The sequence below is a fragment of the Halichoerus grypus genome, chromosome 4, assembly GCF_964656455.1.
Source record: "Halichoerus grypus chromosome 4, mHalGry1.hap1.1, whole genome shotgun sequence".
NCBI classification, from domain to species: domain Eukaryota; kingdom Metazoa; phylum Chordata; class Mammalia; order Carnivora; family Phocidae; genus Halichoerus; species Halichoerus grypus.
The window spans coordinates 172047613-172062907 of NC_135715.1; the positions used below are offsets into that span (position 1 = coordinate 172047613).

General features: G+C 37.8%; 1 protein-coding gene across 1 annotated transcript in view; it reads right to left on the reverse strand.

Annotated features, from left to right (window-relative positions):
* Positions 1 to 15295, reverse strand: part of BARD1 (BRCA1 associated RING domain 1) — an 81897-nt gene that overhangs the window by 8623 nt on the left and 57979 nt on the right. Inside the window, exons 8-9 of the mRNA XM_078070032.1 lie at positions 11985 to 12117; positions 11346 to 11438 (exon numbers count right to left, since the gene is read on the reverse strand). Of these exons, the coding sequence (XP_077926158.1) occupies positions 11346 to 11438; positions 11985 to 12117 (226 nt within the window). The remainder of the gene's footprint in view (positions 1 to 11345; positions 11439 to 11984; positions 12118 to 15295) is intronic.

Genomic DNA, 15295 nt, shown 5'->3' on the forward strand with positions numbered 1-15295 from the left:
GTAAAACAGACATTGAGAAATTCCCCCTCTGATTCTATTAAAAATGAATATCCAAGTTGTACAACAAAATATTTTTTAAATGCTTTTCTATTTGGCTTTTTAGGCAAAGAAGCTATAATATCACTAAACTTTAGAAAAAAGGAAATCATTACAGGAAACCTTTCAAAATGGTGACAAGAACAATGGAAAAACAACTTACACTCTCCCTGCAATTTCTGAAAATCTGGGTGCCTGGTACAAGAAGAAATAAACCCAATATTATGAAATGCCGCAGTATAGAGTGGAAGGACAATGAAATGAAGGCTGAAAATATAAAATAAAAACTAAATGTTCCACTCATGCCATCATAAACATCTAGACTGGGGATATCACAGAAAATGCTATCACAGATCATTAGACTTTATAATTTTATATAAATACCATTTAACAACTGGTTATTTCTGACTACTTTTTAAGCTAGTATTCCAATTACAAATTTATTTATATATAAAAGCATATTTCTTCATAGGACAGTATGCTGGATTTATTTTACTTAATGTATATTTGAGAAGCAGATCAAATTCTACCACAAAAATATATTACATGCTGTATTAGGGTGCCTAGGTGGCTCAGTTGGTTGAGTGTCTGACTCTTGGTTTTGGCTCAGGTCATGATCTCAGGGTCATCATCTCGGGGGTCATGATCTCAGGGTCGTGAGATCAAGCCCTGCCTCAGGCTCTGCACTCAGCCAGAGTGTGCTTGTGATTCTCTCCCTCTCCTTCTGCCCTTTCCCCTGCTCACACACACACTCTCTCTAAAATAAATAAATATATCTTTAAATATATAGATATATATTACATGCTGTATCATAAAATTTTATTAGGCAAAATTTGGGTATCAATTCTAAAACCCCGTATTATGAACAATATCAAAATAATCCCTTTTATTTTTTTAAGATTTTATTATTTTTAATTTTTTAAAAGATTTTATTTATTTATTTGAGAGAGAGAGAGAACACGAGCGAGAGAGCACAAGCAGGGGGAGCGGCAGGCACAGGGAGAGGGAGAAGCAGACTTCCTGCGGAGCAGGGACCCGATGTGGGGCTCGATCTCAGGACCCTGAGATCATGAACTGAGCCGAAGGCAGCTGCTTGCCTGAATGACCTACCCAGGTGCCCCCAAATAATCCCCTTTTCAGAGTTGTGGTTAAAGACTAAACTTTATTCTTTTTTTCAAACATCCAAAATTTTTTCTTAATAAAATAATTTAAAAACTCATACTTGGTATTCTTTAGTCATATATTGAAAGTTTAAATATGTATATAAGAATTTCTGTTTTGACTGGTAGGGCAATCACCATATCAAAATGTACTTGCTAGGTCTACAGAACTAGAACAAAAGATCCAGTATATCTGACTGCGGCAACATACACACACAGGTGCTAACTTCCCTGAAAGTAAGACTGAAGCCCTTACCTGTCCAATTAATCTTTGTAAAGTTGAAAAACAAGATAAACTTTCTAATTTTCATGGGAACTTGAGAAGCTGAATTGGATTTCATTTAAAAGACACACACTGGGTTTTTTGTTTGCTTTTTGTTTTTCAGAGAGACAGAGAGAGAGTGCACAAGCGTGGGGAGGGGCAGAGAGAGAGAGCGAATTCCAAGCAGACTCCCAGCCAAGCATGGAGCCCAATGCGGAGCTCAGTGTGGGGCTCAATCTCAAGACCCTGAGATCATGACCCAAGCTGAAATCAACAGTCAGATGCTTCACCGACTGAGACACCCAGGCGCCCCAGACACACATCGTCTTTTAAAATGTCACAAACAGGTTTCTGCTTATCAATCCACAACGTTTTCTCTGGACTGTCCTTCGCCTGCATGCGTTCACACATTTATATAATGTTAAAAGTGAAGATATAATTGTTTTATGCTTCTTCAAAATTTCAACAATCCTGTTTTTTATAACACTTTAGTCTTAATAATTACCACATAAAAATATGAATTTTTTCAGAGAATATATTTAAACTTTTAATTATTTCCAATTTAAGGTTATTCCCCCTATGTCCTGCTATTGGAAATAACAATGAAAATAACTTCTTTCTTCTGTATTTCTTGCTTAGGACAAATCCTCAGAAGTGGGACTATTAGATCAAAAGACGATATTTTTTTTTTAATAATTCTTACTGAATCATTGGTGAAGGATTTCAGTGTCGACCTCAGAGAGTCGGGGACCTGGGGTGGCGAAGGAACTGAGAAAAGAGACGACAGTATAGCAAGGCACAGGGGACCCCGAGCAAACAGCCCAAGGTGCTGAGGTTTATTTTCCATAATCTAATAAAACTTCTACAATGATATAGGTCTATAATGATTTACAGCAGGGGCTTAGTAAGGCACATTTTTCCACATACACAGGGTTAGTTAAGTGAAGCAGTGGGAGTGGAGAAGAAATAAAGAAATCTGTAACTGGCTGTGATCAATTAATTGTAAACAGCATTGTACTCGGACCTTAACACAGGATAAGAGAACAAAGAAGGGAATGCACAGTGTGCTGTTTACAGCTGGCTTCCTATCTACAAAACATCTTCTGCTGTGTACGTTAGAACAGACCACACACATCCCAAGGGCATTTCACTCTGATCCTTTCGGGTTATTTTTAACCCTGCAATCTTGAGTTTTCTCAGAGATTTCGGAGTCTGAACGAACATGCACCAGCGGTCGTTGTGGCATTCTGTTTCCCACATTTCAGTAAACATGAAGTTGCCTATCAATAGAAATGCTTTGGTAAGAGGCAAAGAGAACCCCCCTCAAAATCAATAAAAATAGGCCAACACCCTGGATCTAATAGTAAAACTTACGAGTCTCAGAGACAAAGAGAAAATCCTGAAAGCAGCTCAGAAGAAGAGGTCTGTAACCTACAATGGTAGAAACATTAGATTGGCAACAGACCGATCCACAGAGACCTGGCAGGCCAGAAAGGACTGGCATGATATCTTCAGAACACTAAATGAGAAAAATATGCAGCCAAGAATACCATATCCAGCTAGGCTGTCATTAAAAATAGAAGGAGAGAGAAAAAGCTTCCAGGACAAACAAAAACTAAAGGAATTTGCAAACATGAAACCAGCCCTACAAGAAATATTGTAAAGGGTCCACTAAGCAAAGAGAGAGCCTAAAAGTAACATAGATCAGAAAGGAACACAGACAATATACAGTAACAGTCACCTTACAGGCAATACAGTGGCACTAAATTCATATCTTTCAATAGTTACCCTGAATATAAATGGGCTAAATTCCCCAATCAAAAGACACAGGGTATCAGACTGGATAAAAAAACAAGACCCATCAATATGCTGTCTGCAAGAGACTCATTTTAGACCCAAAGACACCCCCAGATTGAAAGTGAGGGGGTGGAAAACTATTTACCATGCTAATGGACACCAAAAAAAGCTGGGGTGGCAATCCTTATATCAGACAAATTAGATTTTAAACCAAAGACCATAATAAGAGATGAGGAAGGACACTATATCCTACTTAAAGGGTCTATCCAACAAGATCTAACAACTGTAAATATCTATGCCCCTAACATGGGAGCAGCCAATTATATAAGCCAATTAATAACAAAAGCAAAGAAACATATTGACAACAATACAATAATAATAGTGGGGACTTAAACACCCCCCTCACTGAAATGGACAGATCACCTAAGCAAAAGATCAACAAAGAAATAAAGACTTTAAATGACACACTGGACCAAATGGACTTCACAGATATATTCAGAACATTCCATCCCAAAGCAACAGAATACACACTCTTCTCTAGTGCCATAGAACACTCTCCAGAATAGATCACATCCTAGGTCACAAATCAGGTCTCAACTGGTACCAAAAGATTGGGATCATTCCCTGCATATTTTCAGACCACAATGCTTTGAAACTAGAACTCAATCTCAAGAGGGAAGTCGGAAAGAACTCAAATACATGGAGGCTAAAGAGTATCCTACTGAAGAATGAATGGGTCAACCAAGAAATTAAAGAATTAAAAAAATTCATGGAAACAAATGAAAATTAAAACACAACTGTTCAAAATCCTTGAGATGCAGCAAAGGCGGTCCTAAGAGGAAAGTATATAGCAATACAAGCCTTTCTCAAAAAACAAGAAAGGTCTCAAATACACAAACTAACCATACACCTAAAGGAGCTGAAGAACAGCAAATAAAGCCTAAACCAAGCAGAAGAGGAGAAATAATAAAGATCCAAGCAGAAATCAATGAAACAGAAACCAAAAGAAGAGTATAACAGATCAACGAAACTAGGAGCTAGTTCTTTGAAAGAATTAACAAGATTGATAAAACCCTGGCCAGACTTATCAAAAAGAAAAGAGAAATGACCCAAATAAATAAAATCATGAATGAAAGAGGAGAGATCACAACCAACACCAAAGAAATACAAACAATTATAAGAACATATTATGACCAACTATATGCCAGCAAATTAGATAATCTGGAAGAAATGGATGCATTCCTAGAAATGTATCAACTACCAAAACTGAACCAGGAAGAAACAGAAAACCTGAATAGACCTATAACCACTAAGGAAATTGAAGCAGTCATCAAAAATCTCCCAACAAACAGAAGCCAAGGGCCAGATGGCTTCCCAGGGGAATTCTACCAAACATTTAAAGGAGAATTAATACCTATTCTGAAATTGTTCCAAAAAATAGAAACGGAAGGAAAACTTCCAAACTCGTTTTATGAGGCCAGCATTACCTTGATCCCAAAACCAGACAAAGACCCCATCAAAAAGGAGAATTACAGACCAATATCCCTGATGAACATGGATGCAAAAATTCTCACCAAAATACTAGCCAATAGGATCCAGCAGTACATTGAAAGGATTATTCACCACGACCAAGTGGGATTTATCCCTGGGCTGCACGGTTGGTTCAACATCCACAAATCAATCAATGTGATACAATACATTAATAAAAGAAAGAACAAGAACCATATGATCCTCTCATTAGATGCAGAGAAAGCATTTGACAAAGTACAGCATCCTTTCTTGATCAAAACTCTTCAGAGTATAGAGATAGACGGTACATACCTCAATATCATAAAAGCCATCTATGAAAAACCCACAGCAAATATCATTCTCAATGGGGAGAAACTGAGAGCTTTCCCACTAAGGTCAGGAACACGGCAGGGATGTCCACTATCACCACTGCTATTCAACATAGCATTAGAAGTCCTAGCCACAGCAATCAGACAACAAAAAGAAATAAAAGGCATCCAAATCGGCAAAGAAGTCAAACTCTCACTCTTTGCAGATGATATGATACTTTATGTGGAAAACCCAAAAGACTCCACCCCAAAACTGCTAGAACTCATACAGGAATTCAGTAAAGTGGCAGGATATAAAATCAATTCACAGAAATCAGAGGCATGTCTATACACCAACAACAAGACAGAAAAAAGAGAAATTAAGGAGTCGATCCCATTTACAATTGCCCCCAAAACCATAAGATACCTGGGAATAAATCTAACCAAGAGGCAAAGAATCTGTACTCAGAAAACTATAAAATACTCATGAAAGAAATTGAGGAAGACACAAAGAAACGGAAAAACGTTCCATACTCATGGATGAGAAGAACAAATATTGTGAAGATGTCGATGCTACCTAGAGCAATCTACACATTTAATGCAATCCCTATCAAAATACCATCCACTTTTTTCAAAGAAATGGAATAATCCTAAAATTTGTATGGAACCAGAAAAGACCCCGAATAGCCAGAGGAATATCGAAAAAGAAAAGCAAAGCTGATGGCATCCCAATTCCGGACTTCAAGCTCTATTACAAAGCTGTCATCATCAAGACAGTATGGTACTGGCACAAAAACAGACACATAGATCAATGGAACAGAATAGAGAGCCCAGAAATAGACCCTCAACTCTATGGTCAACTGATCTTCGACAAAGCAGGAAAGAATGTCCAATGGAAAAAAGACAGTCTCTTCAACGAAGGATGTTGGGAAAACTGGAGAGTCACATGCAGAAGAATGAAACTGGACCATTTCCTTACACCACACACAAAAATACACTCAAAATGGTTGAAAGACCTAAAGGTGAGACAGGAGTCCATCAAAATCCTAAAGGAGAACACAGGAAGCAACCTCTTCGACCTCAGCCGCAGCGACTTCTTCCTAGAAACATCGCCAAAGGCTAGGGAAGCAAGGGCAAAAATGAACTATTGGGACTTCATCAAGATAAAAAGCTTTTGCACAGCAAAAGAAACAGTCAACAAAACCAAAAGACAACCAACAGCATGGAATATGGTATTTGCAAATGACATATCAGATAAAGGGCTAGTATCCAAAATCTATAAAGAACTTATTAAACTCAACATCCAAAGAACAAAGGGTCCAATCAAGAAATGGGCAGAAGACATGAACAGACATTTTTCCAAAGACATGCAAATGGCCAACAGACACATGAAAAAGTGCTCAACATCACTCGGCATCAGGGAAATCCAAATCAAAACCTCAGTGAGATACCACCTCACACCAGTCAGAATGGCTAAAATGAACAAGTCAGGAAACAACAGATGTTGGCAGGGATGCAGAGGAAGGGGAACCCTCCTACACTGTTGGTGGGAATGCAAGCTGGTGCAGCCACTCTGGAAAACAGTATGGAGGTTCCTCAAAACGTTGAAAATAGAGCTACCATACGATCCAGCAATTGCACTACTGGGTGTTTACCCCAAAGATACAAATGTAGGGATCCAAAGGGGTACGTGCACCCCAATGTTTATAGCAGCAATGTCCACAATAGCCAAATTATGGAAAGAGCCAAGATGTCCATCGACAGATGAATGGATAAAGAAGATGTGGTATATATATATACAATGGAATATTATGCAGCCATCAAAAGGAATGAAATCTTGCCATTTGCAATGACGTGGATGGAACTGGAGGGTGTTATGCTGAGCGAAATAAGTCAATCACAGAAAGACATGTATCATATGATCTCACTAATATGAGGAATTCTTAATCTCAGGAAACAAACTGAGGGTTGCTGGAGTGGTGGGGGGATGGGAGGGATGGGGTGGCTGGGTGATAGACATTGGGGAGGGTATGTGCTATGGTGAGCGCTGTGAATTGTGTAAGACTGTTGAATCACAGACCTGTAGCTCTGAAAAAAATAATACATTATATGTTTAAAAAAAAAAAAAAAGAAGAAGATAGCAGGAGGGGAAAAATGAAGGGGGGGAAAGAGGAGGGGGAGACGAACCATGAGAGTCTATGGACTCTGAGAAACAAACTGAGGGTTCTAGAGGGGCGGGGGGTGGGGGAATGGGTTAGCCTGGTGATGGGTATTAAAGAGGGCATGTACTGCATGGAGCACTGGGTGTTATACCCAAACAATCATGGAACACTACATCAAAAACTAATGATGTAATATATGGTGATTAACATAACATAAAAAAAAAGAAATGCTTTGCTGTATTTATTTTTTTAGGAATTAGCAAAGTTTAAATAGAACTGAATAGATTCTATTCATTTTATTGAATAGAATAAAATTTGAAGAAACATATTTAATAGAAAAGTCTAAGTTTGTTAACCTGATTATGAGGTTATTTATAATATGATGGTATAATGATTGCCTTTTAGGTTCCATCCATCTCAACTAAAACAGACACAAAAAATCACCCTACTTGGTGCTTCCTCACCTCACAGACACCAGGCCAGTGTAAAATGTTTGGCACATTCTCATGGCAATGCCCTCGGGTGCTAAGGACTTTCAAAACTTCTCCAGCAGCGAAACTTAGAGGAGAATGGGGAAGAGGGAGAGATTATTAAGAAAAGATGACAGCCATCTGCTCTCCTCTTCACATTGAGATGAGAAGGGAAGAGGCAGAATTAATTAAAAAAAAAAAACAGCTCAGGCTAGAGGAAATTTTGAAAGCACTGTACTAAAAGGATAGGTCAATAAAAGACATTTCCTCTTTTTGAAGGCTAGTTTACATCTTTAGGATGTAGTTCCACCGTATTCACAGTCTAGAAGGTGAATAAAAATCACTTATTCGTGTATCTTCTATTTTTTCATTCTAGTCATGTCTTTAATTATCCAAATTCACCCTTGTACGATGACTGTTCTAAGTTGCATGTGAGGAATTAGCACAGAACCAGGACTTAAGCAGCCATAAACTTAATCTTAAAGGAATTTTCCTATCTGTATCTCTCATTTCTGTAAAATATCTATAAAATAAGTAAGAAACAAATGGCTGGCACAATAGTGTAACTACAGCCTATTCTCAGAATCTCCATTGGTATATCCATTAACTGTGACACTGTAATATACTCTACATATATAATGTGGGAAAATAAGGAGATAGTAACCAATTAAGACAAACATGGTTAAACAGAAAATTTCCAATAGGTAAATTTAGATAGCTATAATTCCTTTTTGTTAATTTGTTTAAATTTGTTTAATTTGTTAGGTTATTTTGTAATTATCTACAGAGAAAAGTTTAGATAGAATTTAATCTTGAATCTACTTGGTTTATGGAAAAATCCCATGAAAAGAGAATATTGATGTTTCCACATAGTTAAACAAGTAAAGATTTTGTCTACCAGGAAGCTAATTGGTATCTTCAACCACAAGACCTACTTTCAATAAGTCATAAATCTTTACAATTAATTTTGAAAGCTTTGGTCCATCTCATGTTTCTTCAACATACATGTTTGTTTCAGAAAGTTCTGAATAGATTTGAACATTTTAAAAAATCAAACTGACAGGTCTGACGCAAAAAACAATGTAGTGAGAAATATATATTAGGACAGAAGGTATTCGCAGTTTCTTGCCTTCTCTTGATAGATCCAGTGACTATTTACAACAGTAATTGTCCCAAACCCTGACCCTATTTCTCTTTGGACTCTTTGTTAGAAAGTACAAGGATATGAACTTTAGTAAGAGATTCCACGCAACGAGGGCACCTAGGTGGCTCAGTCGGTTAAGCGTCTGCCTTCAGCTCAGGTCATGATCCCAGGGCCCTGGGATTGAGTCCCACATCGGGTTCCCTGCTCTTTGGGGAGCCTGCTTCTCCCTATCCCTCTGCCTGCTACTCCCCCTGCTTGTGCTCTCTCTCTCTCTAATAAATAAATAAATAAATAAATCTTTAAAAAAATTAAAACAATGAAAAAAAGAAGATTCCACGCATCCTTTATCCTACAGAACTACTGACACTGGAGTGTGTTATTCACCACTGTGCGAATCACCAAACAGCACACTACTGAGTCAGCTTGAGTCCATTGTGATTCTATAAAAATGACATGGCCAAGCCATTAAAATGATAAAACTTCCATTTCTTAAAGAAGGCAGATTTTATGGAAATGAATCATGTAGCGTGTACATTTAACCAGATGCAAGTTGAGCGTATTCACAAGAACAAGACTTAAACTGGCAGTGCTTTAACATTCAAAATTCCACATGGCTTCTTTATTGTTAAGACCTTGTTATTACGAAAATCTGTTCCTTCCTATAACCGCTGGCAAAGCTTCTGGAGCAGGTTCAGTAAAACAGCATCTACAATCATGAAACCAAATGTTTTAAACACTGAGGCCCAATAAGACTTGCCACAGATTTAAAAGGGAAAAGAAGTTCAAAAATAAGAGTGAGGCGGAAAGGGAAACTTTTTTTTCTATGTACATAATCCGTCAGTCCGACTGCTTATCATACTCCTTGAACTGGTCATAACCAGGACAGACTAATCACAGACAGGATGAGCAGAGATGAGTAACAGTGCTGGTCACAGCCTTCGCTGGATCTGACCCATCAGTGGAGATTGGCATCACAAGGACAGTGGTAGCTGCATTTAAGAAGGACATGAATACCAATTGCTAAAGGGAAACCATTCTACAAACCCAATTAATTTCAAACTAGAGATCAAATTAATAACACAATTAAGATCTTGATAAATCAAGCATTTCTACCATAAAACCTTCAAAGCACAAAGCCATAACATAAAGTTTTTTAAAACTAATTCTAATCCATCCTTTGCTTCTTAAAAAGAAGATTTCATTAAAAATACTCGCTATCCTTTTTTATCTTTTTAATCTGAAATAATTATAGATTCATAGGATGATACACAGAAATGTACAGGGAAGTCCCATGCGCCCTTCCTCCAGTGTCCAATCTAACTCCCTACACACATTTAGAGCACAATATCAAAACCAAGAATTTGACATGGATACAATCCATAGAGCTTATTCAGATTTCATCAGTTACACATGCAGTCAGGTCTGTGTGTGTGCATATGCATGCAGATCTATACAATTTAATCATGTGTGTAATGTAACCACCGCTAGGATCAAGATACTCGGCCCCATCATCACAAGACCCCTGTGTACCCCTTTTACAGCCATTATTCTCTTCTAAAAAACTAGTGCACAAAACAGGTATACTCACCGTCCTATTTTAGCCATCATATGCAAAGTAGATACTTTAGTTATTGAAGAATAGGAAATAACCCTGTATGAGCTTTCTTTTGTTGTTTGAAGTCCTAAGTGAATCCAAGGGTAAGAAAAGCGAACAAGTGAGAGCAGGGAAGGTGAAAGGCTGTTCTCAAAGTAGTGGTGCTTGAGCACCAACAAGAAGCAGATAAGGATGATACATCTTTAGCAAAGGTGTGGATTAACAGCTGGTGTAATCACTCCAAATCAGGTAGTACAAGGCAGTCGAAACTTCCAACAGTTTCCAAAAATACATTGGATCAGCTAAGAAAGCGTACACAGTTTTCAGAAATCATAAAGCAAGGGGTGCCTGGGAGGCTCAGTTGGTTAAGCGTCTGACTCTTGGTTTCAGCTCAGGTCATGATCTCAGAGGGGTGAGATCGAACCCCGGGTCGGGCTCCGCGATGGGTGTGGAGCCTGCTTAAGATTCTCTCTCCCTCGCCCTCTATTCCTTCCCCACCCCTAAAAAAAAGTCATAAAACAAAAGCCATAAACTATTTCACATCACGGTAGTGTATTTAAAACATGTGTTTATTAAGTTAAATACATCTCAACAGTGATATGGATTGCTTAAGCTTAAAAGTCTACTATATAATCCATTTACTCTTTATTAAAATAGTTCATAGTAGAGAAAAAAAGATTTTAAAAAAGACTAAAAAGCACTTCTGTGGATACATCAAGAACATCTAAATGATACCACTAATATAAGAAGCTTTTTCAAAATGCAGTGACTAACCAGGGGGTAAAAAAAAAAAAAAAAAAAATAGCATTAAGTTCCTTAAATAATTATTGGCAGTAGAACACCATAAAAAATGAAATTAGTCAACTTAATTCATTTTGTAGTTCTCCCAAGTCCAGTACTTACATTCAAATTTTAAGATCCAACATCCATTGAGAATCCCAAGCATACATTTTAGGGTACTTTGAACTGTATCCCCAGGAACAATGACATGAGTTACTAGAACAAAAAAAAAGAAGAGAAACAGAGATATAAACCAAAATAATTCTTTAACTATTATAACCAGTTAGTCTGCACTTCAGAATCTGAATTTTCTTCAAAAGCAACCATCTTTATACTTAGACATAAGACTTTTTAAATTTGGTATCATTCTCCATCCTGGCCAACAACATGAAATATCAGATCATAAACCACGTACCTTAAAGCCACGTTAGCAAACATATCTTTTTCTTTTATTTTCAAATTATAACTAAAGAATTAAAGCATTACATTGCACACAATTTATCTGTCATTAGTGAACCCATAAGTTTGCCCTTCTGACACTTGTTCTGTCTTAAAGTATGTGCAAAGCTTTAAACTTCATGTTTCCTAACTAAATTAGGCCTGTAAGTAGTTTAGAACTATAAACACATTTTCGATGTATTACAAGATTCAAAGTATACTTCCAATCTCCAATAGTTAAAACATACAAATTAGCAAGGGAGGTCTACAAAGGGATTACTTATTTAAAAATTTTTTGAACCAAAAATATATAAAACTCCTCACCTGTATTGTCAAATTCAGCACATTTTTTAGCCTTAAGAATTGCTGCAAGCTCACTGAGCATTTTTTGTTGTTCTGAAGAAAGCCCACTGCCTATAAGCACAAGAGGTCCATCCCTACGCTGACCAGTGTTCATCTGTTAAGAAAGGGGAGATACCATAGTGTTAAAATCATTTAAAGACTAGAGAAAGATATTAACTGACTTGCACTTGATAGAAGCTTGAGTCTCTGTACTTATCTTCCTCTATCTAGTAATTCCCCACAATGTCCATCCAATCGTCACTCAAGAGCCTTAATGCTCAATGCATTTTATTAGTCCCTTATTTTTTCCCCCAATAAAACGTTATTTGGAGTAGCAATCTAAACCCAGGGCATCTTGTCTCCTTGATTCTAAATTGGATCTCTGTAGGATTTTACGACTTCATTCTGTCACCAGGAAGCCTTTTTTTTTTTTCCTTAAGTAACCCAAAACACCCCCTTAAAAAATGATCAATTCCTTATCTCCCCTCCACTAACTTACTCCACTAAAGTTAAAACTCAGTTTGGTCTTTTTATTTTAAACTGAGATTATGTGAAAAATCAAAGAATACTAAAGCTTCTAATAGCACGGAGCTCAAAAATCGAACAAACTCTTAACATCAAAACAGCTACCTATCAAAACCAAGAAAATTAAAACAGACAAGAGAACACAAAAGTTAGATCAGATCCACCAACAGTAATAACTCAACGCAGCTCATGAAAAGGAAAGAACTGCTCTAACAACGACCAATATTTTCACTTGAAGAGAGAGACATAGAGCTTACATGAAACAAAAACAACAAAAACAAAGACACCAGTGGACAGCATTTGAGATCAGAAGCGAAAGATTCAAAGAAACAAGGAGATGTGTGCCCAACAGCAGCCAAAAGAACTTAACGAACAGAACTGGAGTGAGGGCTGGCCACAAGCCATCCGGTAAGAGACGAGCAACGACCCAGCAAAGAAGAAAAGAAAAAGCAAACCAGCACCACTGAATTAGAGGACAAAAAGCCAAATACAGTACTGAAATTTTCAAATACAAGACACAGGGTCCTCTGACGTGTGTGACTTTATATGCAGAGGATTTTTCTGGGTTCTCAAAAGCTCCAAAGAACACGAGTGAAACACTGAAGGTATGATCACTAGTACAGTTCAGCAACTAGATTTGAGACAGTTAGTATTTAAATATTCACTTCACATATCAGAGTAGTGATAATTCAGTCTGACGCCCTACAATGTAACATCTAAGTTGTTTAGCTATATCCATAAACAGATCGACCTCATTCACTCAAATCTATTGAATAGATCTATAGATTTCTATAAAAGGTTTTTTATGATGGCAATATTCAGCACTTAGAAGTTAAGTTTCCTGAATTACTTATTCATCTAGGGTTCAAGGGGCAAAGGTTTTACTGGACAAGTTTACACATATTGACATCACATTTCTGTGTATGTATCTTCCCTATTCACTAAGTTATAAGGTGATGTAACCATGTCTAATCTAAACACTGCAAATATTCCTTAAGATGAAAATAGTGCAGTACACTTTATGGATCATTCAATTACTAAATACTAGTAAAAAAAAAAAAAAAAGGGGGGGTGCCTGGGTGGCTCAGTCGTTAAGCGTCTGCCTTCGGCTCAGGTCATGATCCCAGGGTCCTGGGATCGAGCCCCGCATCGGGCTCCCTGCTCAGCAGGAAGCCTGCTTCTCCCTCTCCCACTCCCCCTGCTTGTGTTCACTCTCTTGCTGTCTCTCTCTCTGTCAAATAAATAAATAAAATCTTTAAAAAATAATAATAATAATAAAAATAGTAATTCAAAAATTGTCAGTTATACAAATAAGTGCCACAAAAATAGCTCTAAATGCAACACATTATTTTCCAATTTATGTAACTCCACTTCAGCTAAATGAGTTCTCTACACAAAATACCAAGAGTGAAAAGATATCAATTCTAAATACAGCATATGATACTATTTCCATCAACCCCAGAAAAGCACCAAAGTGGGTCAAGCATTTTCCTATCAGTTTCTACATTTGAATAAAAAATAGAAACTGGCACTAATTTCTCACAGTTAAGAAATACTATTAAAAAAATAATCATAATAAAGCAAACAGCCACCAACGCCACACATTTGATTTGGAACAGGAGGTGAGGGGTGGGCGAGGAATTTAGCTTGAATAAACAGAGATCTTAGAACCATGAGGTTCAAAAGATGTTCAGAAAACATCCCAAGGGTTCAGTACCCTGATTCTATAGATATTAGTTACTATGTACAATGACATTAAACAAACTCTTTTTTTTAAAAGATTTTATTTATTTGAGAGAGAGCGAGAGAGTGAGAGAGCACAGTAGGGGGTAGGGCAGAGGGAGAGGGAGAAGCAGACTGCCTGCTGAACAGGGAGCCCTCCAAGGGAGCTCAATCCCAGGACCCTGGGATCATGACCTGAGCTGAAGGCAGACGCCACGCTTAACCCACTGAGCCAGCCAGGCAACCTGTGTGTCTCCATCTTCACTCTCAAATTGAAGTTCCAACATAGCAGAGATCACGGTATCCCCAAGTGCCTGGAACACTGACTGATATATTGCAGACACCCAATAAATATTTGTCAGATACGTGAACACATTTATCATCATGCCTGCATTGCTGTTTCGCATAGAGCAGATAAATATTTCTCAATACCCATGCCATTATCTTAAGGCCCTGAGCTAAATTCTAAGAAATAAAAATTCAAACAAAGTCTTGGGTCTGTTGGTATCTGGGCACTTGGCTGTGGGCGTAAAAACAATGGGGGAAAAAATCCAATAAAAATGATTAGTGATACGGGAAAATAAAGCCGGGTTGGGAGGATAGGAAGCACTCTGCTATGTCAGATACGGCAGTACAGAGCCCTCCCTGATAGGACTACACCAGAGTCGGATGCCATGTGTACACCCAGCTCCCTACAACTGTTCCTGGCAGAGAAAACAGCTAGTGCGGAGGACCTGAAATCAGAGTGTGGTTGGTGGATTTAAGAAACAGTGAGGCAGCCCAACGTGGCTGAAAAAGAGTGAGTGAAAGGGAGTCTGGCAGCAGCTGAGCGAAGACAGATTCCAGAAAGACACAACCCTTTCAACTTAGGACTTCTGTCCATTAGCTTTTCCTTAGCCAAAAATCTACCACTAAGGTAGTAAACAATGATATTCTCAGGCCATGTCCATGTGACAATGAGGAAAGCATAGGTTTCTTACATTTAATAAAAACAGTAAATGGATAGTAGAATTGAGAGGACGATAACCAATTTCCCATTTTCACAC